The sequence below is a fragment of the Myiozetetes cayanensis genome, unplaced genomic scaffold (genome assembly GCF_022539395.1).
Source record: "Myiozetetes cayanensis isolate MyiCay16 unplaced genomic scaffold, myiCay2020 scf3, whole genome shotgun sequence".
NCBI lineage: Eukaryota > Metazoa > Chordata > Aves > Passeriformes > Tyrannidae > Myiozetetes > Myiozetetes cayanensis.
Window position 1 is genome coordinate 71,136,088 of NW_026087521.1, and position 23,582 is coordinate 71,159,669.

Here is a 23,582-nt window from a genome sequence, read left to right on the forward strand (position 1 = left end):
AACCCCAGGACACCCAGAACACTCACCTTGTTGAGGACGTCCCGCTGACACCCAAGGTAGAGATGAGGCAGGATCCTGGTCGGGCCAGTGTTGGAAACGGGGAGGCAAGGCTGAGAAATGCACGTAGGGATGAGTGTGGATTTTCCTTCACAGAGACCAGGAAAAGAGCTGGAGAACTCAGCAAATCCACCTGTGAGAAGAAGGGTATGTATTCAGCTTACATGTGCTGGTGTAGGCATCGGTGCCCATACCAGAAGTTTTTGATGCCTGTTCCCGTTCTTAATAATCTGGAAATGACACTTCAGAGAAACAGCCACAGCACTCACCATACCAAAAGCATGCCCACCTTTTCATCTCCACCCCAGCAAGCTGTTTCCTGAACACCCCCTCCTTTTGTATTAGATTTATACTGAGAGTTCATTATGAAAAAGTAATGTTTACTCAATTTGGTGAAAGTGTCAATATTCATTTATTAATGTTTGCTTTTCCAATCCTACAGTACTCTTTTGTGGGCCGCTCCATAATTAATGCACTTCCTTCAGCACACTGGAAGAACTTTCAGCCTTCAAAGCCACACCAAGCCAAAGCTTCTCCACCTCAAGTGGGGGACGCAGAGAGGGGATACAGGGGGGACTTCACCAAGCCATGAACTCCCCTAGCAGATCACCTGAAGTCTCTGCTCCCTTTAATGCTTGCTGGTTCTTTATCTCCACCAGTTGATAGGCCCTGCCCATAATATGGCTCCAAATATTCTCATTATCATTTCCCAGCACTGCATTAAACCACTCGGAGTTTAAACTGAGTGGAATGACTGATAACACATTTAAATCCACCTAAAATCCCCGTGGCCACCAAAAACGCTCCTTGGCTGTTTCCCCATCAGCAGGGCACAGCAGCTGTGAAGCGTGAAGGGAATAAAACATGAGGTTGAGTCTGTTCTAGACTCCATTTCTTTTTCTTGCTTGGCTATTTCCTGGCTTCCATCCCACTCACAAGGGCTGCATCACACATCTGTGCTACCAGCTGTCACCAAACTGGCCTTACCCACAGTTAGAAAAAAACCCCAGTGAAACCTTCAGCAAAGAACTTGCACTTGGACACATTTTCACAAAAGCCAGCTAGCTTTTACCAAGCCTCACTAAACCTCAGGCTCAGCCCATTCTCATTCCTCACCTTCATAAACTAGGATGAGGAAGAACCTAAGGCAGCTGTTTAAATCACTGTGCTGCAGGTTCTCTTGGCTGTTTTCATCATTTAACACCCAGCCAGTAAGGGTGAAAGCTGCAAACCATAGAGGGAAACCCCAGCTGCTTCCACACATTAGAGATGAGCAGAGTTTTAACTGAAGGAAGAGTCATTATAAGCTGTTCAGAACGAGGCACCTTTTTGTCATCAAGGAATTGGAATTATTAATGTGCTGAATCTGCCAAATGTTATATTCTTTAGATTTAGAAGTCTGTGTCATTAGTGAATACAGAAACACCAAGGTTATAGCCAAGTGTGTGCCCATTTCATCTAATAAACCAAAAAAGCCAGCAATCAGATTTTAGAGCAAACAGCTGATGAACACCGACTCCTGCTCAGTCAAATAAACAAACAAACAAATAATTAACTTGTCTATTTTGTTAGACAAGCTAAGGCACTGCCCATCCCAGAGCCATAGCTCTAAACTAAAGGACCAAAGCTAGGGACACAGCAAAGGTTTGGCTCTGACATTTTCTTTTCTATTCTATTACCTGGGATTCTTCCTTCCTTGCTTGGCAACTTCCCTTTCAGGCAGCACAGATCCTGCCTGTTCCATGTGTCCACTGAATTTTGCAAAATAATTCTCTCACATACTTTCTACAGTTTCCTCTGTGCAGCATAATGTTTTCCCCTCCATTATAGGAAGCACTCTTTGAATTTACAGGCAGTAAATGCCTCTCAGATGAAATTTAAGCGGTTCTTTGAGAGGGCAAGGAGGAAGGGGAAGTCAAGTATTGGCGTTTGGTTTCATTTGCTTATTCTTTATTTCTTGGGAACATTGTTGGCTGCTTTCTGGATCCTCTCACCCCCACAGCTGGAAAGAGAAGTCCTTTCAAAGAAGCTGCACAAGCAATTATTTTTATTATTTTATTATAATCACAAAGCCCTCAAATCCATTAAGTTTGGCATTATATTACCTATCTTTACTGTGCTCACAAGTGAACCCTCCTTTCCTTTGAATATACCTTAACCTATTGCATCTGTAGTGAACCCATCTGAAAAAGTATGGAATTGGTGATTTGTTTCCAATATTAAGTTATCTGCCCTGCCATCTTCTTTGACCAGGTTTTCTAAAAAGACAGTAGTTTTTTAATAAATCTGGCTTTGATTTACAGCACTCCCAATAGGAAAAATACACTCTAGGTCACAGTATGTGGAAAAATTGCTTTAAAAAACCACAAGCAAACAAACCAACAAAACACACTTGTATATGCATCCTGCTAAACTACCCATCTCTTCAAAATAAACCTTAAACACTTGGAAAATTAATTTAGTCTGCAGGTGGGAATGCAGAACAGAAAGCTGAGCCTTAAAAAAAAAACTATGTGGTGGGTTTTGTTTCAAATTCCATGATTTGAGAATAACATTTGCAGCAAGGCAAATTTTTTTTCTTTAAATCTCCTTACCTACCTCAGTTGGAATAGGGCCATTGGCAGCCCTGTGCAGTTTGTTTTAATTGTAGAAAATACACTTGACTTCTGGAGCCAGTTTCTAGGTAACAAAACAGGGCCAAACCCAGAAGGGATGAAAAATTTTCAGCAAAATTCCCCAGTAAAAGTTGTCTTTATATTTCCTTCAACGGGGTATCAAACCACTCAGAGATGTGACCAAAATTAGACAAGGCAAATTTGCAGGAAACATATTAATTACTGATTTGGCCTGGGGAAGAGCAAAAAAAGTCAAGCAGAAACACCAATTACTAAACAAATCAGTTCTCCAAATGTTCTTCACTGTTCATGGTTCTTCATTCACATCAACACACATCCCTTCCTCGTAATCCCAGGTTATGCAGCTTTGACTTTGGGATATCATTGCTGCTCCAGCAAAATCTCATCTGTCACTGAGCACATTAAAACCTCCAGCACAGATGTTCCCTCATACATCCATCCTGTGTCTCAATTTACATGTGTTTCTAACATACAGGGGGAAAAAACCAACAAACAATCAGGAGGCAATCCTTATCTCTTTAGAGCTGCTCATGAAATTACTGTTGAAACAGCCCATTGTGTAATTCCTTTTTATCCTCACATGTTTCCAGAGATCTGAACCAGGAGCTTTATCTTAATCATCTCGAGATAGCTGCTCTTGCTAATCAGGCATGTGCATACTGACAAAGCACAAAGTAACAGAGATCTGACTGTACTTCAGAGATAAGGTGGATTAAGTTTGGGTGTGAAATTAAAAAGCAAAAGCTGAGGTGCCTGCAGCTCTGCAGGGAAAGGGAAACACAAAGTAGGCGACCTTTTAGGTGTAACTTGCTTTTTCTAGTAACTGTCCAAGTATGGAAACAACCCCTACAAAGATGAAAGCTCCATGCATATACAAATTCTGACAGTTAAAAACAAGCTTACACTGCATTTGCTCTGTGAGGATTTCATGCTGTTCCTTTTTAAGCACAGCCATGAAACCTAACTTGGAATTGAAGAAAGGTGAGATACAGGTGTTCACATCACTGCAATGAATTCTTGACAACATACTAGAAGCTGCTTCCTTTGTCCACAAGACCTAAATGTCTGACAGTACATCAGTGTTATTCAGCATCAGACACAATTACTTTAAAGCAGGGAGTGGAGAAGAGGTAAGACCCAAGTGATGGGTCAGAAAAACAAAGGCTCCATGCATGTACAGCATTACAAGAAGGAGAGACATTGAAGCTTGAAGATTTAACATTCCACCTTTGTCAAATCCAGAATGTGCCTCTTCATTAAGGGCAATAATTATTCATCATTTTACATAACCACAAACTTATAAATATTATATTGCTATCCCTTTTTAAAGCAATGTTGCTATCTTTTTCTTTTTCCATTTAACTATTCTTTTTAAGGGAAAAGAACAATAAAAAAGCAGGAAATTTTGCAACTACCTCTAAAACATAATATTTAGGACTTAAAATTATAAGTCCTAAACCCAAAGCCTCACCCAGTGTCTGCATTCACCAAAGGTATGCAGTGGAATAACTCATGTTTAGCTTTTGGTTTTTTTTTTCTCTTCTCCTAATAGCAATTTAGAATTTGTTACTGTAAATACTGCTTAGTGCCAGTAGTGTGGGTAAAAAATTAAATAATAAATTAAATAATAAAAATTAAATAATAAAAAAATTAAACAGCACTATAGCAAAGACAAAATATACAAGCCCCTAACTTTTAGGTTTACTTTGCCTCAGAGGATCTTAATGCTGTGACTTAACAGCACTTCCCCAGTCGCATTCCCATCAAACATTAAACTGTTTATCTAAAAGCTGCAATATAGATTTTTTTTTTCTCCTCCTCGCCGTTAAGAAGAGAAAAGTTGTAAACTTTCTGACTCATAAGTTTTATGAATCTCCAATGTTTCCACTCCGGTTTAAACAGGCCATTCCAATTCCTGCATTCCAGCTCAGCCCTGCAGGGACTGGTGCCATTTTCCATTACATAAACCCAGCCTGGAGAGCCCAGCCAGAAGGGCTCCCATCCCATCATCCCATTCCCGTCCACGGGGGATCCCACGGCCTCCAAGGTTCCACACTCTGGGAAAGCCAGCGGTGTTTTCAGGCTGGTGACGTTCAGAGGGCGGCCCTGTTATGCCACAGGTGTTCCACAAGCCCGGTAGCAAGGGAAGTTCTTTGCCTTGGAGGGCTGGTAGGACGAGGTTAACAGGCAGGTTAAGCAAACAAGGTGGGGGAGGAGGAATGGGTGAGAACGGGGTCAGGCGTCCCCTCCCACCCAAGTGGCACATGCCAAGTAAAAAGAGCACATTGGACACCCACACTTTGCCCTTTCTGCCTTTAAAGAAAGGAAAACAAAAGAACCCTGCGCCGTAATTGCAGTCAATTAAGTTTCACGAGCGTCCAGAGGTATCCAAAACAAAAGCAAACTTAACAAGTTATTCTTGGGCTCGAGAAATGTTATGAGAGCTCTGCTCTAGTCAAACCTTGCTCTCCTCCGTCAAAAGACAGCAAGGGGATACACATATGAAAGTAATAAACCATTCTTCAAGTGCTTAAAACAACCGTGGCAGTAAATGGACACCGAAAACTGCATTTTAAGTACACGGGGTGGGAGGATGCTCTCAAAGGACTGGCTGTAGCCAAGGGTACTCGTTTTTCTAGGCTCTCATTAAAAATTGATCGAGAGGGAGACTTTTGAAGAGGGTGATTCAGAGTTGATCTCCTCTCTCACTCTTCCCCACCAGCAATGGCTGTATTCCATAGGTTATGGGATCACTTGGGGAATACTGCACTCCTCCAGCAGCATTGTTACCTCTTTCAACAGAGGTTTGTTCTGATAGAATCAACCAGCCAGAATTTCAGGAAGGCTGGCATCACCGTGCAGCTGCCTCTCCTCCTCTAAACACTGGCAGGATATTCAGCACCTCGCTCTTGCTGTACTCCTTTCGATTTACAGATAACCTCGTTATTTTAATGGATGACCACCATCTGAAGGTGTGCTCTGCAAAGGCTTACATATAGTTGGGAATTTAGCTCAGTCTTGCAGCCCTGGTCACTGCAGGACACAGAAATGATCAGCTCTACCTACAAGAGAATATTCTTACGATTTCCTGCTCCTCTGCCACAAGGAATGTTTTTTCTGGGCACAAAGCAGGGAGAGAGCACTCTGATTATTATTCAGCTTTCCTTCAGGCAAGCAGAGACAGCACAATGGTAAATGTACCCTGGAGATACGAGCATTTTTATACTCAAATTTCTTTAAATGGGCTTCCAATTTCAAATATTTCTAAAAAAAAAAAAAAAAAAAAAGGCCAGGATAAAGATGACTGCAAGAGAGTTCCTGACTTGCTTCCATCTCCTTGTATCCTTCATGCAAGTCTTTTATTTTGTGCACACTCTCTGTTAAGCAAGGAAGAGGTAAGGAGGAAACAATTATTTGGGAAGTTTAGTCCCCAGGTAATAACTCACTACTTTGTTTCCAGGATCTGTGTCCAGCCTCGCTGAACTCATTCTGTTTGCTCTTTCTTTACATACTCATTCTGCCTAGGGCATCACTGACTGTCCACTGCATATGTCACCATCATTTGTCACTGAATAGAAAAGTAGTAATTTATTTATTTCTCCCTATTAAAGTAGCTTTGTGCTCTTCAGGAGTTTCTCAGAGAGCTCTGGTGAAAGGAGAATCCACTGAATCACATCGTGGTTGATGCTTGTCATGGGCAGAAAGGTGGGAAGAGATTAGTGGGCAATTCCCTACCAGGGCCTCCATTCACATGGTGCCAGGACTGACAGTCCAACCATGGTGTAAAGCTGTAAAGGCAATTTTAGAAGCTCACAAAAGGCTTCCAAGTATCTTTAACTGCCCCTCTGGCCACACACACTTCATAATCTGGTACATTATGTAAGTTTTCTGTATTAGTTGTTCTCAGAGGTACCACAGTACCCAATGCCACCGACAGAAAAATATGTCCTTCACTGGTCACTGGCAAAATACACTCAGGTCTTGCAGCACTGAAAAATCCTTAGAGAATTCAGTAAAACTGTTTCTGTGCTCCTGCATTACAGTACTTTGAAGTTTAGCTAGTCCTTCCTGGACATTTACCACGGCTCTACATCCAAAGCTGTTTCATCTTGTTCACCAGCACCATTTTAGAGGTAACCATCACGAAGACGTGTGTGCTTGCATGAGTAGGACTAAGCCAGGTTAAAAGTAAGGAAGAGCAAGTTTTTAAGGGATGTAGAACATGAATGATTTCCACTTACATAGTGGAGTAGAATTTAAGCAAGACTCTTGACTCTGGATGTTTACTGCCTTAATGATCATTCAGGCAAGAATCAGTCTCTCAACTGTTTCTACAGAGCAAGTAGAAAAATCCTAAAACCACTATTATTTAGGAAAAGGACTCCATGCAAGTAAATCCAATTCTTAACATATGGAAAGAGAAGGAATCAAGTGACATCCCCATGTTCAAATCTTATTTAACTCAGATGAGTAGATGCCACGGTGGGAGTGGGATTGAGCCTTCAGGACCCACATCTCAGTATTTTGCATACTGTTAAAATTAAGAACCAAAACAGGTATTTGAATTCCTGAAAACATTCCTCGCCAGATTATAAATATTTTTATGAGGTTATACCAACAGATTAAACTAATTGGTAAGGGTTGCTCTGAGGTCTCTACAACATTTACTTCAATGAAAAACAATCTCCAGGGTAGAACATACCTTTATGCACAATCTAAATAAAAAAACACTGACTGCTCAGTAATGGGGGGTGGCAAGAAGAACAGATGCAGGAATTTCAGATATTTGTCAATTGCTCCTTATTCTATCCCAACAAAAAAATATTTTCCTACCCAAAATGTTTATTTAAGGTCACCATTTTAAACAGATCAGATTTAGCGGCATAGGGAAAACTCAAGTCCAAAGGTTTTTCTTTTTTACAAGGTGCACTGACCTCTACTCTCATTATGGGCCATAAACATTTATGTGAGTTCATCATCAACTTGCTGAGACAACATATTTTATCTAGTTTCCCAGAGCCACAGATCAATAAACTAAGGAACTTTCCATAAGACTGGATCCAGCTCCTTCTCCTTCACCCCACATCCCTGAAGGTTTCTTGTATTTCATGTATTAGGTAGCTGGATTTTTAAGAGCAAGGGAGGGGCAATATAAGCAAGGGAAGCTTCATGATACTCTGGCTTGGCCTTGTTAAGGATGCCTTCCAACTCCTCCCTGCCACGAGGTCCCATTCTCAGTTATTAGATAGCTGTTTCTATCATGGAAATTAAGTTGTGAATAGTCTGATTGCAGCATGCAGCTGTAATCTGCTTCTGGTGATTAAAAAAACCCCTCAGGACAAATGGGCAGAGTTGTGTATTCAAACAATAAAAGGATTTCTTAAGAGATGAACTGCTTCTAGACTGGGTTTATTTTTTAAATAACAGTTTTCAATTTAAGGGAGCATTAACCACTTGATTCAGCACTCTTACATTACTCATTTACTGTGCCTAGACACCACACAATTATTTGGTGGCTCATATGAAAGAAGAGTTATTTAATTTAATGCTGTAGTCCACCACCCACAGATGTAATTCTTACCTAGTCAGTAAATAAGACAGAAGCACCAAACCCAGCCAGTGCAAAACCCTACTTAGATTACTGTAAGTACAGCATCTCTGGAGTTATTTCCCTCTCTCTCATAATTATTCAGTAATAATACAATAATACAAATCTGGTATGATAAGGAGCTGAATTTCTAGAGATGCTTTGACCTGGGATTTAAAAAAAAAAAGAAAAAAAAAAGAAAAAGGAGAGTGAGGGAGAAGACCTAAATAAAGTGCTACCACTTCAGGAGCTGAAGTTTAAAAAGTCACACAAACCAATCTCCATAACTCTGGGAGATCATTTCCCTTGTTCTTGTTGTAGTACCAACTCAGTAAGGAAGAGGTTTTCTTCCTAGCATGTACAATACTTAAAAAATCAGGGAAGCACTTTTCTTTTCCTATTTTTTGAACCTAAAGTAGCAGACACATGCATCTAAAAACCCCTGCATTGATCCATTTCCACTTACATATCCTAATGGTGCAATATATCCCCTGTAAGATGCAATTTCCAAGCCCTATCTGCATTATGAGTGTCACTGCATGCATAAAGAACCACAGAAAAGTCTCTGCTACAACTGAGCTTTACATCAGCACTTACAAAACTGTGCACATCTGCTACACCGACAGCTTTCTCTTTCTCCTCCTTATACAAGTGTTTCTGAGGTCTCTTTTGGTCCATCTTACCTGACAGCAGATACACAGAGCTGAAGTTCTTTTCCAGTTTGCCCAGGAGCACGGTAAGAAAGCAGTCAGATGAGAGAGAGGTCACATCTTTGGAGCTTTGGTCGTACACCACCACTTCCTGCTTGCTGTCAATTTCAATCTGAAACACAGCGTAAAAAGGGAGGAAGATGATTAAAAGCACCACATTATCAGCTCCATTAGGGTTCCCATGTATTTGGTAAACAGTAGTTCAGACACAAAGATTTTTTATGCAGTTGTACACGAACCAGTTTGTAAATTGATTATTTGCTGCAGGTTGAAGCACACTCCACAAATTTCTATCATTAGCTAATTTTATGTCACTTGTGAAATGCTCTATCTTGGTTGATTTGTTTAAAAGTTAAGCCTTTTAGAAGAAGGACCCAGTTTCTGCTTCTGGAGGTTTTGTACATCAACAGTAAAGAGACCTTAAACTGCCTCTAAGCCACACACATTTTGGTTACCTGTACAACTTTATGTTTTAAAAAACAAACAAACAAACAAACCAAACCAAACATCGTCATCATCATCATTTTCATGTTTAACACGTCAAAGCAAGAACGTAGCCGATTATTTTTGTATCCAAAGCACATGAAACAAATACCAATGGATAAGAAAAAAACCCAAACAAATCCCCCCCATGCATTAATTTGAAACAGTTTAGCTATCTTCTATTCACTGATAACACTATTTGGAAGAAAACCACATCCCTCCTCCCCCAAAACAAATAAACAAAAAACCAAATCAAACCACTAAACCCATCAAACTACTCCCATGAAGAGCATTTTTAACAGCGAGTAGGAGCCAGGATTGACAGAGGTGCAGTTTCTTTGCAAACCATATGACTGCTTGCTAAGCCATCCCCAACACCCCAGACCCCAAAGAATCCTGAGGAGGAGAATCTTTTCTGCCTTAATTGCATTCATTTGAGGGACTGTGCTTTACAAGACATGTAGGAACCCTGAGAAAATTCTGAGTAATTTCTAAACTGTGTCACTTAGGGCTACAAAGAATCCCAACAATAAATGTAATAGCAACCAATGCCCTCTTTGGTTAGGAAGGGTCTCACCTGAACTCAGTCCCTTAGTCTTGTTTGGTTTTGGGGGTTTTGTGGTTTTTTTGGTTGGTTGGTTGGTTTGGTTTTTGTTTTTCTTTTTTAATGAAATACCTAAGGTAAAAATCATTACAAGTTGCTTTCCAGCCGCTCCTTTAAACAATTACAAGGACTAAGAGGAAAACGACTCCTACCTTGTGTTTTGCCGAGTGCTGAATGAGCTCTGTAATCAAAACTTTGTCCTGCTGCAGCCTCCGCTTCATCAGCTTGGAGCAGTTGATGTTGATGGCGTCCAGGACGTGGGACGTGTTGTATTCCACAAAGGGGCGGCTGTCAATCAGCAGCAGCTTTTCTGTACCGCTCTCCAGCAAGGCCACCAACTTCTCAGCCGCAATGGGTTGAGTCCCGGTCATCTCATCGGCCATGACAACAACAAGGCCTCTTTCAGCGCCTCCCTCCCCAATTTGCCGCGATGATGTAATAGCTGTGTACTCAAAGGCTCAGCCACACCATTGTGCTAGAGATGCATGAGGTCACGCTGGCGGTGACTGGCGAAAGAAAAGTTAAATCCATTTTCGGAGGGAGCTCTTCAGCTGAACGTCTCCTCCTGCTTCCAGCTGATGTGCCACAAAGCAACCCCTCACGTCTGATTCATCAGGACATGACTGTGGAGCAGCCAGTTCACAGTTCACACAAAAGATGCTTTCTGCCTGCTGCTGCAAGACATCATTCTTTACCTTTGCTCCCACCCATCGGCTCTGCAGCAGACTAAGAGCCTGTAAGAAGGGGAAGATGGAAAAAAAACCAAGATTCAGCTCTGAGGTTAACTGTACAGTGGGCCATCCCATAGAATAAATACATTCCTGAGGACTTCTCCTCTCTGCCAGGGATGCCAAACACCTCGAGAGAGAACTGGCAACTCGTCTCCGAATCTATTCCAAGAATCTTGCCTGGACAATTATCTTGTATTTCAGGTAACATACCCTGCCTTAATTGCAGACTTTTGTTGCCACTATCTCTGCTTCTTCACAAGACTGTTAGAACATAGTTTAGAGATACTGTCCTAAATCATGGTATTCCTTTCAACAGCAGACCTGTTTAAATGCATTTCAGCACTTCACCACTCAGTAAGAAGTTGTAAAATTAGTTACTTAAACATTTTAAACATTAAACATTTTAAAAGTTTAATGCCTTGGAAAGTATTTTACAAACCAGCACTGCAAGTGGGGGAACTGAAACTGTAGAAAAGGAAGGACCAAACTTACATCCACCTCTCTTAAGAAACACTCCTGAAGAGAAACCAGAAGAACAAGATGCTACATCAGGACACAATCTTAATTGCAAGAGAAGTTATTAATTCAAACTGATTTATGGATAGATTATTAAAAGTCCTGTTACACCAACGGATCAGTTGTGCTCGGCAATGGTGAATCCCAGGTCAGGAGTTGTTTTATTCATTAGATATATTACACAAATCTACATATAAATCTCAAGCAAATTAAATTCTGAAAAAAGTACAAACTCCACTTTCACAACCCCAAAAAGGAAAGTGAAAGCTATTTCGTGAGTTTCACGTGGCAATACAAGAAAAACACCAGGTTTCACATAAACAGACGTGAGGTTGACCACACATGATTTTCCATTTGTTCTGACTCCGGTGCTATTGAAATAGTGCTTTTAAGCTTGTCCAGATTAAAGGAAGCACATATACTGGCCTCAGGAAGGTATCAAAAGTCTATGCCATTTTGCAAGGGGGGAAAAAAAAGGAAACTTGGTAACTGTGTCCATTCTTTCTTCAGAAAAAAAACAGTGCTCTGGATTTTTTTTAAATTTCTCTTGAATGTGTCCTGTCACAAGTTTTGATTCTCTTTTAATCATATCAAAGGTTGCCAACCAAACCCGCTGAACTCAATGAAAACTTTTCCACTGGCTCTAGTGGTAATTGGCTCTAGCTCCTTTGTAAGCTAGACAGTTTGTTCATGAACTAGACAGTCTGTTTTGATGGATAAATTGCTGACTTAAAGTCCAAGTAGTAACAGGAAAACAAAGCAGTTGAGAAACTACAGAACTCTAAAACACACGCTGTTCAAAATACTTAATCTTCAATTTGCAACTTTCAGTTTGGGTATGCTTATCTTCTAAATGCTTATTGCTTGCTGTCTCAGCCCTCACTTCCACACAACAGAAGGTTGTTTCAGGAGGCCCTTGAAGAGATCTCAAACCAGTCATATATGGTGATTGGGTAAAGAGCATGTAAAGAACATCCACACCTCCCTGAAGTCCTCACAAATAAACTAGCTACCATCTCAGGAAACTATATACTGTTTTCACACTTTTAATAAATAGAAGTAAATCAAGTGTTTAAAGCAGCCCCCCCAAGAGCCCTCATTTCACCACCGGGCACAATTATTTCTGCTGAAGAGCAGATGAGAAACAAAGCATAGACTTAATTTCAACACAGTTTACTGGAAGGAGGCGTCACATTTTAAGAACAGGATCCACTCATGACTGAAGACTGAGCTGCTGCAAGTTCAGCCATAAGCATTAAGCACATTTGGAAATTCCCTGGCAAAGCTATTTAAGGAACAGACATTTCCTGTACTTTTCAGAAACATTTTATATTCCATTTCCCCCCCCCCCCCCATTTTTAGCCTTGGTGGTAAGGAGGGTAAGGGAGAGAGAAGATACTATATTACCATTAAGTGAAATATGAATGAGCCACCCAAGTTTAAAGTGGAAAATTCAGCTATTTGTGCTTAAGGCAAACTTTTTTTAAAAAGTCTTTCATCATTAAGAGGCCAGGACTTTTCTGCTAGCTTCAGAAAAAGAAATAGTCATCCTTTCAATTAGGGAGAATTATAAAAGTATATAAACTCACCTTTATACTTCTGGCAAATAAATCCTCCAGTCCTTATTTAAATACCTTTTACTATTTTCCCAGAATTGGCAACTATATTGTAACTTTCCAAGACACAAAACTTAAAAAAAGGGAAAACCTTAAAGTGTTGAACTGATTCATAAATCCTCAAGCTGCTGAAATTCCAGTCTATCTTTACTCTTCATCTAATAAGGGTGCTTTACAGCAGAACCTTTCACGACACCAAGGTTCCAATACAGTGACTTTTGTATTTTGCATGGTCATCCTTTTGCTGAGAAACAGATTAAAAAGAGGAGTGCTCTGAAGAGCAGCCACTAAACAAACATCAAGCACAGCTGTTATAACAGTCCAGGCTACTTCTCTGAAAGGTTTTACCGTGAAAGAAATGAGACCTCGGAGCCTTCAGATAATGGTCAGTCTCTAAGAGTAAGGCCTCTTGCCTAATGAGAGATTTTAAGGGGGAAACATTCAAATGATACGGCCCTGCAAATAAGGAGACAAAAATGAAATAAAAGCAACTCTGATCTGCTTCATGGTCATTGTACGATGAAAAGAGAAGGTGGATCTGAAGCCCTCGAACAAGGACCAGAATGGATTAAAAGCAGAGGATAATGATGGTAATTTTATCAGGGAAGTAAATCAGAATAGCTTCTGGGCAAGGCAGGGATGAATTTCTTGCGGCAGACTTTTTATTGACTCCTATTAAATTAAACTGAATGACTAAAGTGAGTCAACCTCCTTTAAGAGCAGAGGTTTTGTAAGCTGTTCCATGGTACAGTATGACACGGGTTAAAATATTCTGGTCTTTCACCCACTTGAGGAAATGACACCAGTCCTCCCGGAAGGCAACATGCACATTCAACCCCTTCACATCAGGGCATGAGAAAGTTTGGAAGGAATTTTTTTTTTTTCCAAACTGTCAACATTAATACTTTGTTTCTTCCTGCTTGTGTTTGAAAATACAGCGCTGCCCTGCGCTGCATGCATGTCCTGTCGGCTGGACAGATAAACATCTAGAAGTTAAAAAAAACAACCACCTAATAAGTGTTAATTAAATCTGTTGTCAAACTCATTTTTGAAAAGCCCTCTGCATGCTCTAAACAAAATTAACACTGTCACCAGGGTATGCTACATAGTGATAAAAGCATGGAGAAGCATCTTCAGAAGGGATGCTGGGACAAATAAAACATTGACATTACACATACGTAAGCTCAGTCCTACTCAGTAAAGCAATTAATTTTAATTGGGTTTTTTCCTTGAAATGACATCTACACTGCAAGGAAACAGAATAGATGGTGGAAAACAGCGAGTCCACCAACACAGTACAGCCCAGCTATCTTGAAGTGGGAGTAGAGGAGGAAACACGGAGGTAAATGCTGTACACCAATGGCTCCCAATTAACATGGTGGAATAAAACAAATAAAGAAATTAAAGAGTTGCAGTAATCCTGCTAAGAAGTCTCCCATTCTGGGCTGTTCAGAGTAGGGGGTTCAATCTGTGATATAGAGTGAGTGCTGAATTGCAGGTGCAGTACAGAAAACAAGTGAACAAACTCCTACATCCAGATGACTGGGACTGAAAACCCTCACCAGGGTGGAAGACTACCAACAGCTCACAGGATAGGAACAGAACACATTCTCATGCCTAATTTGTACTCACAAAGGTAATTATGATGGCCTGCTTATAAAAATTGCTTTCAAAAACTGACAAGATGGTAACAACAGGGCTTCAATCAGGAACAAAAGCAAGCCATGGTACTCACTGAGCTATGATCCAGGTAAGGTGCTCTGGTGTGTCTCTCTCAGTGGATCTCGAGTGTTTCTGTGAATTACATTCATGTTATGCAAGACCTACAGCAGTGCCAAAGCCACATTTCCAACACAGTGACCACATGGCTGAAAAGAGAAGCCACATAATAACTTCTCAATGGAAAAGGAGAGCAGAGGATGACTTATGATCCCCACCACTATAAACATTATCAGTGAAGCAGAATTACAGAATGGCTTGAGTTGAAAAGGACACCTTCCACTGCACCAGGCTGCTCCAAGTCCCATCCAATCTAATGTATAAGAATTAAAAGGGAGCAGGATTTTTTAAAATTTTTTGAAGGGAAAAAAAGTGCAATATCAAACCAAGGGAGTGAACTATGGTGTTATTATCTGATAGGCACCTTAGTCAGAAAACCAGAGTCAACAAGAAATGTTTTGTAGCAACCTCTCTGGGCTTCTACCAGAATTTTGAATAGCAAAGAGAAACAAAACATACTCCCTTAAAATGTATTGGTATTACCCCATTAGGTGTGTGTTTACATGTACACACAGCTCTGTGCAAATCTATAAACAAGACCTTATATTTCTCCAGAATTTGTAGAGGTGTTTTATTTGAAACAGTCCTTCAAAAAGCAACCAGAAAGGCACTGACTGTTGTCAAAGTAATCCCAAGCTGGAAGAGTTCAATATATTTCTGCAATAACTGAAGTAATACATCAGCAGAATGGATCAACTTCAGGGCATGCAGAGCCAACTAAAATACCTGGAAGGTAGTATATCATCTGCAAACTGCAGGATCTTTGTATTTCTTAAGTATTCAGCAATGGAAGAAGCATCAGTCAGTGATCACAGATACAGCAATAAATAATACTGGTAAGTCTAATAATAACTTATTCATTCTACACACATTCCTGTTGGTACCCCTGGCACGTGTTGTAATAATTTTCAGCCAGACCTCCAGTCTGCCTGTGAGCAGCCAATAGGAACAAGTTAGGTTTTGGTACACAATCCTGAGGTTCTTACCTCAAAAACTGATCCTGAAGGATAAAGGTATACACGATGGGTGGTCCTTAATCACTTCCTTGAAGTGAAAACTGAGGTCAGAGTGGAAAAAGAGCCAAGGAAGGAAGTCTGTAGCACTGCTCAAACACACACACACATACATACCTTCCAGAGCAATTTCTTTTACAGTTTAGAAGGTTAACTCGTAGTTTAAATTAAGTAGTCAGAGGTTGGGATAGAAATAAACAGCTTGCACAAGCAAGATACTGGGCTATTAAATGTCTGCAAGTGACTTAAAAATTAGGTCAGTCTAATTTGTGGCTGATACTTTGTTCTTTCACTACTGTGAACTCACAATGATGTCAGTCTCGTGTTCAAACATGCCACATTCAGCAGCGCACAGGCTTCCTGAGAGACTCCCTCAACCTTCCTTTGTGCAGGAGGCTTCTGCCAGATTCTTAGCTCATACTTCACTGACTCAGGCATGCCACTCCAGTTTCAAGGGAGTTACACTGGCTTCCTGTCAAATACTGCACACTTTGGGGTTTTTTTTCTCCCTCCCCTTATTTTTTTATTTTCCTAAACTTTACAGACCAGAAGTTTAAGAACATGTGTCCATATTCGGGTTACCCTTTTAGGCCTCACCTTCCCCATAACGTCCAGAAGATCATTAAAAAGAAGAACATCATTAAAAGCTGTGGGAAACAGGTGTTCAACTAATTCAGCCCCCCTTTCAATAATTCAAGGGGGCCCACGATAAAGCCAGAGAAGGGCTTTTTACAAGGGTATGTGGTGATAGGACAAGGGAGAATGGCTTCACACTGACAGCAGGATTAGATTAGATACTGGGAAGAAATTCTTTACTGGGAGGGGGGTGAGGCCTTGGCACAGGTTGCCCAGAGAAGCTGTGGATGCCCCATCCCCAAAGGCGTTCAAGATGTGGTTGGATGGGGCTTTGGGCAATCTTGACTAGCAAAAGGTGTCCCTGCACACAACAGCATTTTCCTCCTCATCTACGGACAGGTGCAATCGGCCTTCTGTGGGCACAAAAATATCTTAGGTGGAAGTAAAGGAAAGCCCTGTAAAAATAGAGTGGTAGGTTAAAAAAAAAAAGAAGAGGTCACTGTTTGAAAATGGCCATGTGTAAGTTTTGTCTTAGCAATCCCAAGTCGCACCATTTAACTCCTGTTTATGCCTGTTGCTAAATATTTATGCTAAACGTTTGTTTGCATCTTAACCACAGCCAATCTGTGTTTCCCACTGCAGCAGCCACTCAAACCCAACCTCATAAACACTCAGCTGGAGCAGATGTAAAAGAGGAAAAAAGGGTGACCATTTTTATGCTGCTAAAGCATTTCTCTTGGGGCTACACTACAAGAGATGTTAACACCAGCCCAGGCTCTCCCACTCTCATGTTCATGAGGTCGTGTTTCCCAACTCATACAGATATTTTATGTGGGTTTTGTATGTTGATTTTAAACTATCATGTCGGTATGTTAAAAGCTGTCATATATATCCATGGAACGATGCTGTTGCATGAATCCTTAACATCCCACAACGTATCAGCAGAAGGTACATGATCCCACAGTCATTTCCTCACCACAATAAATTCCAGCTACTCTATGAAAGAAAGCATACAGATGTGGTTCACAAGAACAGCATATCCAACAGATCCCCACTATTCCTGCTGCATCTGCAGCTGCCCAAGGATACAGGAAAGGCAGGTCTTGCCTGGAGAGGTGATATCTTTTATGAGCCTGGTTAATATGAAGCGATAAGAAGAGGGAGGGCACGAACTCCAGAACGCACAAACCCTTCCTCACACACAAAGATGTGAAACAGAACCAAGCCGTGACACAGAAACAAAAGCCAAGGCTTCCAAAACATCTCCACATCCAGCCTGCCCCTCTTCCCAAACAGGAAAAGAAGTCCAAAGCACATCCCGAAGTATGTCATAAATTACCCAGTGAATCATATTTCTTATGGAAACTGTCTAGCTGAAGTCACACCACTGAGAGGATGTGATAGAAAGAAACCTAAAAGAAAGAACACGCCCCCCAAAAACAGATACCTAAACCAAAAAATCTTGGAGTCATCACAAAGTTACCAGATTTTTGGTAGATTTTCTTCCCATAAACAAACTTTTCTCTGGATTATAAAGTTGTTTATTACTATTAACTCAAACTTGACCTAGCTTTATATTCACTGCTTTTGTTTCAAGATTTAAGTGACATTTGTGTTCCTGAAACCTTGCCTGTCTTCTCCAAATTAGTCAGTTTACGAAGAAAAAAATTCCTCTCCTTACAGACCTTTCTTACAAGCCTGTCGGAGAAAAATTTGTGTTTTCTGAAAAAAACAAACAAACAGAAGTCCACCCAAACAAAAAACCCATAAAAACACCACAGAAAAAATACAATTTCCTTTAAAGTATTTTCCAGGTTACTGAAAAACTTAGACCACTTCCAGCTGCAACTAAGAATGTACTGCATTCCTCAAAATTCTAGATGTAGATGTTTCATTCTACAATGCAACGAGGAGGCAATAACTTAGGTCTTACAAGTAAAAGGGTTTTTTTAAGTTTATTTGAATTGCAAAGAAGTGTTAGTTAGCTAGTTTGCCTCCTAGAATGTTGCATGCAGTGAGGTTCTCCAAGGGAACACTGAGTGGCATGGAAAGACTAACCCTGATGGATTGAACAACACAGCACAAGGAGCCAACTTCTCCCACTGACCGTCAAAAACATTTCATATGTGCAGATTCAAGCAAAAAATCTTTTCCAGAAAAGACTTCATTCCTGACTGCAGTTATCCTCTCTGATAGGATTACAGCACAGGTCAAAATGTGCAGGAAAAGAGTTGAGTGCATCCACAGAAGCAGAGGTCACCAGGAAAGAGGGGAAGGAGAAGTGCTCCTCCCACCCTCTTCAGGCTTCTTCCTCTGCAGCCACACCACTAGGCTCAAATCAGAGCAGTAATGCCTAGGGCAAGAGCTTCCAAAATCAAGTAATCTGTTACCTGGGAGACGGCAAAAATCAAGGACACATCCAAAAAATTATTTAGAACATCTAAATTTTAATTTAGCTTACACTACACTGGAATAGGCAAAATAAATAAAATCTATGACTCAGATCTTGAAGAAAATGTATCTAGTCTATTTGTAGCTACAATGCCTATCCAGGACTAAAACATTCTTGCTAACTTTGTTCTCACCATCGGTTTAAAGCAGTTTTGCCAAGGAAAAAATACACTAACACTCCAAAAAGACTAATTCAGCCACTAAATATTAATCCACAGTGTTCCCCAGGAGCTGGTACACCTTTGGCTTTAAACAAAGTATGAGCTGCTTGGATCGGAGAGGGGAAGCCATCCACAAAGAATTCCTGCTCCACTGGTGCCAATGGATGGTGCCTGCTGCCTGGGCATAAAGATCCAGAGCCCTGCAGCACACTTTGAAGTACAATATTGCCCCTTGTGCTAGACTGCCATAGTGTTTTGGTGTGTTTAAGGTAAAACTCAATAATTCTTTTCGGCACAGGTCTGCAGAGTCAAGTATGAGAAAGCAACAGCGTGATGATTGCTCACACCAGCTCAGCACAGAGTCCTTGTTCTTACACAGCACAATAGGGACTTTCATTACATAAGCACCTTCCTCGGGGCGGTTCTCGCTCAATCAAGGAGTAATTATTTAACCACAATCCCATCTCCTTTGCGTTCCCGTTAAAGAAAATCTTATGCAAAAAGGTAAGAGCTTGGCTAGGAGTCCTTGGCCCAAACATCCTCTTACCAGTGCTGTGCTGCTTGCCAAGTCATCCCTGCTTGCCCTTCAGAAGTTGGCAGCAGACAGACTGTGCCAAATCCGAAGAACTTTGTCATGAAAAGAAAAAACTAACAGTAGGAAGTGCACTCCATGCTTTGCTAACCTTGTCAAACTACTGCCCAGACAATCACAATTAATAAAAGTATTCTTAGGAAGCTTAATGACAACTTTGGAGCCATGGTTACTCTGCTTCAGGTAGACTGGAACGAGGAAAGCAGCAGGGAAGAAAATGTCCCTTGCTGTACCTTTAGCCCCTCACAAACACAAAAAGGACTCCCAAGGAAAACTGCCCCACTCCATATAGCAATTTATGAGGTACAAATCTACCCAGGAACATCAGATTCTCTTTCTGCCTACCCATGAAAATACCTTCACTACCAGCGCCTGAGCTTCTAACCACAGGAAAGCACGACCCCTTTCTGCATTAGCTACTTAAAAGCATTTGAGGTGTCTCGTCCGAGAGGAACGAGCAGACAAAGCTCAGCAGCTCAAAGAACAGCTGAGAAAACACTCACCCTGTCACCACTCAGCAAAGACGGAGATGTGCAATACAATGGCCCTCTCCACTACACTTGGCACCTACTGCTGCATGGAGCACCTGTGGCCTAGAGCAGGGGCTGGAAAGTCTGGTACCCTATTTAGATTATCACCATGATCAACTGTGATTTGGTTTTAATTTTTGAAGCCAGAGGAGTTACTTAATCTGTTATAAAACTATAAACATAGCTAAATTGTCTGAGGTTGACATCCTCACTAAGAAACAGATTTGTAGCATCATATACAAACAGTTCAGTGATCACACAGCATTACATATGATTGGCCTTTTAAAGACAGTCAGAGAGGAAAGTTCGATCAGAAAACTTGCCAACTTGTTGTAGCTTTGACTTTTCTCACACTGAAAGCAAATCTCAGTTCAACACACACCAGGTGAACTATTTCACTAAGTTCACAAGAGAACACAGCAGCAACAGTGGTTGAAGGGACGTGTCCTGACGGAGCAGAAACAAGTTTACATGAGGTGTTCTGGGGACTGTCAGGAACCTCGTGTAAACCCATCACTTTGGCATCTCATCTTAGACTGCTGTCTCAAAATTTAGCACTGTTAAAAACTCCACTGCAAACCATACCCTACATTAAGAAAACACTACTGCTTGTAATATAGTCTCAAGAGAAAAAGTAGAAAACCAGGAATTTACACCAGAAGTTACAGAGAAAAGGTGGGGTTATTTGTTAAAGACATACTTTGAAAGATGTCCTCTTGTGAGGGTCAACTGATGTGAGCCATCAACAAAAATAAATTGTTGCTTTTAACAGAAGTAACTGACAAGACAGGCAACTTAAGATTTACACATTCTGGATTCTACCCATCACACGTTGCAATAAAAAACAGTGACAGAAAGAAAACGTGATTAACTGATGGCCAATCTAGAAAAACATGGCACTAGCTAATGGTTTCACCAACAAATCAAGTCATTGCATGTTTAAATAACTTCCAGTACCCCCCTGCAGGAATTCAACTATCTGCTACAACTGAGAGGCTTCCTCTTTTCTTTCACCTTTTTCTCCTACACCGTCTTTCATGATGGATTTCACCACACACTTCTACATCTAAGTTGCGTCCAGCTCATTTTCCCACTTGGTACTAAGACACTTTAAACCACAGCTATGGATGAAAAACACTCACCTAGGCACTCAATCTCTTTTTCTCTAGTACAGTAGCATTTCTTTTGGCCTTAACTGTGCTGCTCACACCTACACAGAACATTGCAGCCAAGGAAATTTTGCAGACCTGTTCCTTTGATCAGTCACATCTCCACTTTTTTCTTAAGCCATGTAACACAACATGAGACCCATGCTCTGTGACTGGCCTCCTGGGCTCTGCAGAATCTTTATTACTGCATGGAAGGGACGTTCTAAAAAAAGTATATATATTAAGTAAAAATAAGCTGTCTTTGGTTTTGGATGCCAAAGCAAACAAGATTAGTACTCCATAAAGAAAATAACCCAGTTATTTACCACCTTGGAGTTTTACCAAGTATTTGACACAACCAAGATAAAGCTGAGGATTTTAGGATATTTTCATTACAACTTGTTTTTGAATAACTGGGTCTCAAGACAGCACTGTTTTTGCAGAAAAAAAAAAAAAAAAGAGGCAATCTCCAATGCCTTTCCTCTACTTCTGGAGTAACACTTCTTAATCCTTCCATTTCACAACAGTGATAAAAGCAAAATGAAGAAACAAGTATTTTGATAAGGAGTTCTCTGTGCCTGGTGTTTCAATAACAATTCCACGCTCACACAGATGCTGTGTCATTCTGAACAGAGTGCATCTCAAAATGGAAACCTATCAAGAAGGACTGCAGAGAGTTATGGTCCCCAAGTGAAAGGAACAGAGCTGACACAGAAGCAGAGAGCAGTAGTCCAGCCTTTCTTCCTTCAGCTGGTAAAATGGCACTGGGGTTACATCTGAAGTCAACTGAAGCCCTCTGTACAGAAGGGACCATAACCTGGTGTGAAGAACGATGAAGAAAAGTCTTCTCCTTGGGGAAAATAAGAACAAACCAACCCTGAAATAAGTCTGTCAGGAGGAGGGGAGGAACAACAGGAAGGAGGAAGAAATCGCTACAAACCTGGGATCTTTAATTCAGAAAAACATCCCAGCTCTTGCAATTCTCACAAGCTAAACAAGGAATCACACAGTTACTGTGGAAAAGGGGGAAGAGTCAAGCCAATTCTGTTTAGAGAAGGAAGTAAGAGGAATACCATGCCAGACACAAAGGAATTTAATTTGATGGAGAATCTACATTTCGGTTCAGCCTTTGAACCACTGCAGGACACGCCAAGGAACATTTTTTTGTTCCGTGTTTGTTCTTTACCTGGCAGTAAGAAAATAAGCTTTTCCCCTGCTCCTCACTGGAATGATCTTACACCGTGTCAGAAAGCCTGTTTACTGACTGCGTTAGCTCACTGCTAAGTGACAACACTCACAGTACAACCAAAGTTCACCACACTCGTGGAAGAACTACCAAAACTTGTACCAGAAATGGTGATTAAGGCACTGCTGGTCCAAAAGATCTTCAGTGCAAGAAGAGAGAGGAAATGAAAAGCTGCATGTTTAGCTCCCAGCTGAGCCTGGAAGTTGCAGAAGGTATACATACCACTCCACAAGGAAAGGGAACAGGAAGCCAGGAAAGAAAAGAGTCATTATGTTGAAATGGTAACGTTTTCTTGAGGTTACACAGGCCAAATGAGCATATCCCAGAAAAATGTGAATCAAAGCCTGGGTAAAGAAACAGAAAGCAGTATAAGTGACAGCAGATGGGGGAAAAAAAAAAAGATAAAGACTTTAGAAGAGCAAAGAGTATCAGATCAGAAAACACAAAAAATAAGAAAAATCCTAAGAGCTGGTACATAAAAATCGAAGGGCACCATTAAATTTAATACCGGCAACTAGATAATAATAGCTGAGAAAGTAAAAACAGGCTGCTTTGCAAGAGCCTCTCCTACACAGAATGCTGGCAAAAGATAAGTTCAAAATGCACTAAGTCAGGACTGACATATCAGAGCAGAATAAAAAAACCCCTAACTAACAGTATATATATAGAGTATAAAGTGTATATATATATATACACACATATATATAAGTTGCCATGTTCTCAACATTTAAGAGGGAATTAAAAAATTTAAGGGCTGAGTAGAAAACAGAAACATGTAATGCTCAACTTCAGTACCATAACAAGTCACTTAAAAGTAGCCACACAGAGCCTCTGACAGACCTTATGACAGGCATAAAGGAGCACATGGCAAGAAGTGAAGCAGGACACAGAACCATGGTTCTCCACCTGACCAAAACCCACCATCAAATATGACCATGTGTCTTTGAGCATGTCCACTCAAGTGTTTGAAGAACTTTATGTAGACTCACTAGGCTTTGTAGTCTATAACAAAGTTTCAAAGAACCTAAAGGTTTGAAGGTATATACAAATACAGAGTTAGGATTAAAAAGGTACCAGATTCCACCACTTGAAAAGGAATGGGAATAGTAAATGGAACTGTAGGTTTAGTCAACACTTCCCCCAAAG

The 23,582-nt window shown here is 40.7% G+C and overlaps 1 protein-coding gene across 4 annotated transcripts in view; it reads right to left on the minus strand.

The window, feature by feature from the left end:
- DUSP16 (dual specificity phosphatase 16) overlaps positions 1 to 23,582 on the minus strand; it is a 44,794-nt gene that overhangs the window by 10,395 nt on the left and 10,817 nt on the right. For 2 of the 4 annotated variants that reach the window (XM_050323466.1, XM_050323465.1), the window contains exons 2-4: positions 10,230 to 10,811; positions 8,964 to 9,102; positions 27 to 190 (exon numbers count right to left, since the gene is read on the minus strand). In XM_050323466.1, coding sequence (XP_050179423.1) covers positions 27 to 190; positions 8,964 to 9,102; positions 10,230 to 10,460 — 534 coding nt within the window. In that variant the 5' untranslated portion in view covers positions 10,461 to 10,811. Of the gene's footprint in view, positions 1 to 26; positions 191 to 8,963; positions 9,103 to 10,229; positions 10,812 to 14,675; positions 14,885 to 22,658; positions 22,744 to 23,582 lie in introns of those variants that run through there. The other 2 variants (XM_050323468.1, XM_050323467.1) reach the window with 2 other exon arrangements.